Here is a 3780-nt window from a genome sequence, read left to right on the forward strand (position 1 = left end):
ACCAACACAGATCTGCGTTCCCGCTGGGATTTAATTCATCTTCCGCGGCTCTGTCTCCCTTCATATGCCCTCCTTCCTCTCCTCTCGGCCTCACCAGATTCGATGTTTAAAAATAATCCTCAAATATGGGAACACAGTCCCCGCTGACCGGGGGCAGTGCCGAGATGCCTGCCCGACGCGTGATTGTGGATGCCGTCAGAACTCAGGAGAGTCCCGCTCACCAGAATGGCCCCCAGCTATTTGAGTTTTATTGTGGGTAGTTTCCCCATTTGCAAGGAGATAGAAGCTGGATGATAAGTCTAATCTGTCTGTGTACACGTGCTTTCTGGCGGGCCTCGCAGCGTACGTTGGGAGGCTGGGTTGGCCTCCTGTCTGAGTTGCTGAGTGGCTGTGTGACCTTGGGCAAGTCACTTCACCTCTCTGAGCCCAACCCAGAGACTCCCCACCCCGACCTTGTCCAGCAGCCTTAGGAGCGGCCAAGGACTGAGCAGACCACAGGGAGTGTGCGCGTGCTGGACGGGACGGACACAGCCTGTGTTGGCGGGGAACGCCTGTGGTGTGCAGGCCCCTCCAGGCGGATAGAGTAGGGCATGGGGGCCAAGGCATGGCTGGTGGGCGTCCTTGCACAGTGCCCCTTAGGGCAGTGGCTCCCGCCCTCTCAGGTCCCTTCAACAGTCAGTGGTCAGCGAGTAGATGTCGAGAGAATCAATGAATGAATTAGTGAATTAACACATTAATGAAAGAAGAGGTGGAATACGATAGGCCTCAATGGAGACGATCTCCTTCTAGCTGATGGAATCCAGGCAGTCTTCCCGGAGGAGGGGGCACTGGAGCAGCTTCTGAAGTGGTACAGGATGTACTCACAGGAACCAGGGCAGGCACCCCAGGTGTGAGTGACAGCTTCCCCCAATATATGCGGGGCTTGGTGGGAGGGGAAGCAGCAGGAGAGAGGGCTGGGCACGTGGCAGAGGTGGACTCCTTCCCACCGGCTCTCAGATTGGAGCCTCAGCTCCAAAACTGGGGCAGCCTCCCCCGACAGGGGCCAGAGGGACCTGGGCCTCCCCGTCGGTAGATGGGGCCAACATTGGCGGGGGGCATCATCCTCGAGGACCCACCTTCCCTGCCCCCCCACAGTGCATTGTCCAGGGCAGATCCCCAGGTTCCCCAGTGGAAATCCTTCCTAAGCACTTTCCAATGCTTTAATCTCCTTCCTCCTCCCCGAGGCCCTGAGGGAGGGCAGGAGGACACCAAGGCTCAGAGCAATTAAGCGGCTTACAGCCTGCGGGGCAGAGCCGGCTCCCTGTGTGCGGGGTGCGGGGTGCGGGCGGGCGTGGGCGGAGCAGAGGAGAGCCGAGAGGCCTGTGGAGAGTCAGGAAGGCCCTCCCCCAGGAGCACTCACCAGGAGTACTCATCACGGCTCAGTATTTCAGCCTTGGACCTGCCACCCCCTCTTCTGTTCTGGCTCACACCTCAGAAGGGCTCCTGGTACCCTCGTGCCGCCCACTGCCCACTGCCCACTGCCCACTGCCCACTGCCCACTGCCCACTGCCCGTGCTGCTGGTGAGAAGACCAAGGGCCCGAGAGCAGGGCCGGGCCGGATGCTGCGCCTCCTGCACTGGGCCTTGAGGCTGGGCCGGGCTCCTTGCCCGAGGTCTTCAGCTTCTGGGCTGTCCCGTGGCTCTCTGTTCTGCTGCCAGGATCCTGAGCTGCCTGCGCCTGGCTCCCGCCCCTGCGCTCCCTGCCAGGCTGCCAGCTTTTAAGAGTGAGGACAAGCCAGCTGAGAGGCGGCCCCTGCAGCCCAGGCTGGGGCCGGACCCGTGCCGGTGCCCCAGGACAGTCTGGGCAGCCAGAGGGGCCGCTCCTGGGGGCTGCGTGTGGCCCTGCTCAGCCTCCTCTCCCAGAGCAAACCTCACCACGAGGGCCCATCTCTGGGGCCACTCGGGGGGCTGGAGGGCCTCACCAAGGCGGGGACAGGGTGGCACTGACATCAGAACCAGATGGAGGGGGCAGGGCGCCCACAGGAACCCGCTGAGCAGATGGGGGACAGCCTGGGCAGGCGGGTGCGGCCGGCTCTGCAGGGGTCCACCCCTCACATCACATCCTGCTCCCAGGTGAGCGGCGAGCTTCCTGCGCCCTCCCTGGGGCTGCTGGACCGGGGCTCGCTCACAGAAGCAGGCGCTCGCAGCCTGCAGGCCGGAGCCCGAGTTCACCAGGGCTGGCTCTGATGGGAGCTCTCAGGGCGACTGAGCCCGAGGTCACCAGGGCTGGCTCTGGTGGGAGCTCTCAGGGCGACTGTCCAGGCCTCGCCCTGGCTTCTGGGAGCTTGGGGGTGATCCTTGGGGTTTGCTGGCGTGTGGGCTTGTCACCCCATCTCCGCCTCCGTCTTCACCTGGGTCTTCCCTGTGCGCGCGTCTCTGTGAGAAGCCGGTCATGGTGGGTGGGGCCCATCCTCTCTGCTGTGACCTCGTCTTAATTGCATCTGCCTCAGCCCTAATTCCCAATAAGGGCCCATTCTGAGTTCCTGGGGTTAGAGCTTCCACATGAACTTGGCGGGGACACAATTCATACACCATAACGGGGTGCCACTAGGGCCCCATTTGGCCCAGAGTCCAGCACAGAGTAGGTGCTATAAAGATGCATCCAAGGCTTCACACGCATTGTCTCATTTGACCTTCAGAGAACAACCTTGAGGTTAGTCAAACGCCTCAGGGCCCCTGTTCCTGGCATCCCTCCTGCAGGAGGCGCTGCGCCAGGGACACTCTGCCTCCCCACCCTCACCCGACACACACACACACACACACACACACGCATGCACGCACACACACGCGCGCGCACACACGCGCGCGCACACGCGCGCGCACACGCACACACACGCACACGCACGCACGCACACACCTTGCTTTATTCCCCTCCTAGCCTTTTTATTGCGATAAAATACACTTAACGTAACATTTTCCATGTCAGCCCCTTTCGGTGCACAGCTCGGTGGCAGCGAGTACTTTCGCTTTGCTGTGCAGCCTCCACCGCCATCGCCTCCAGAACTTTTGCCTCTTCCCCGCCAGAAGCTGTTCATTAGACACCAACCCCATCCCTCCTCCCCCAGCCCCTGGCGGCCACCAGCGACTCTGTCTATGAATTCGACTCCTCCAGGGGCCTCGTGTAAGTGGAATCGCACGGAATGTGTCCCTCGGTGACGGGCTCTTTCGCTCAGCGCAGTGTCCCCGAGGTTCACCGTGTGGCAATGCCAGCATTTCCTTCCTTTTGTGGCTGAATCCTAGGCCGTGGTCCGGGCGGACCACACTGCGGCTTTTCCAGTCACCCGTCCACGGACACCTGGGTTGTTTGCCCCTTTGGGCTCCTGTGGCTTGTGCTTCTGTGAACACATGAAGCACACCTGAGCCCCTGCCTTTGATTAAGTCTCCTTTTCTGTGAAAAGAAAAGGAGGTGACAGTTGACTGGTGAGGGAAGGTCATTCATTGTGGACAGGGGTCTGTTCTCGTCCTCAGGGTGTGTCCCCTCGGAGCATTTTAAATGCTGATCCGTTTCGGTGCTGTCGGTACAGTGCGGCCGGGGCAGGAACTGCCTCTGTTCAGTGCTAATGCATCTGTTTTGTTCACTGCTTTTGTCCCTGGTGCCGGGATGGGCAGGGCCCGCCTGGGGCACACTGTGGCCAGGGTCCTGGAAGTCAGGGTGCGAGACACGGCAGGAGGCCGGGGTCCTGCGCACCCGGAGGTGCGGGTGCAGCCCCCCACCCCCGCGCCCGCCCCGCCTGCTGCCTCG

General features: G+C 61.7%; 1 protein-coding gene across 1 annotated transcript in view; it reads left to right on the top strand.

Moving 5' to 3' along the window:
- Nucleotides 1-125: 125 nt before the first annotated feature.
- KIAA1644 (KIAA1644 ortholog) overlaps nt 126-3780 on the top strand; it is a gene marked incomplete at its 3' end in the record, with an annotated part of 12767 nt that continues 9112 nt past the window's right edge. Inside the window, exons 1-3 of the mRNA XM_006775988.2 lie at nt 126-252; nt 790-887; nt 3104-3159. Of these exons, the coding sequence (XP_006776051.2) occupies nt 126-252; nt 790-887; nt 3104-3159 (281 nt within the window). The remainder of the gene's footprint in view (nt 253-789; nt 888-3103; nt 3160-3780) is intronic.

Source organism: Myotis davidii, unplaced genomic scaffold (genome assembly GCF_000327345.1).
Source record: "Myotis davidii unplaced genomic scaffold, ASM32734v1 scaffold428, whole genome shotgun sequence".
Classification (NCBI taxonomy): domain Eukaryota; kingdom Metazoa; phylum Chordata; class Mammalia; order Chiroptera; family Vespertilionidae; genus Myotis; species Myotis davidii.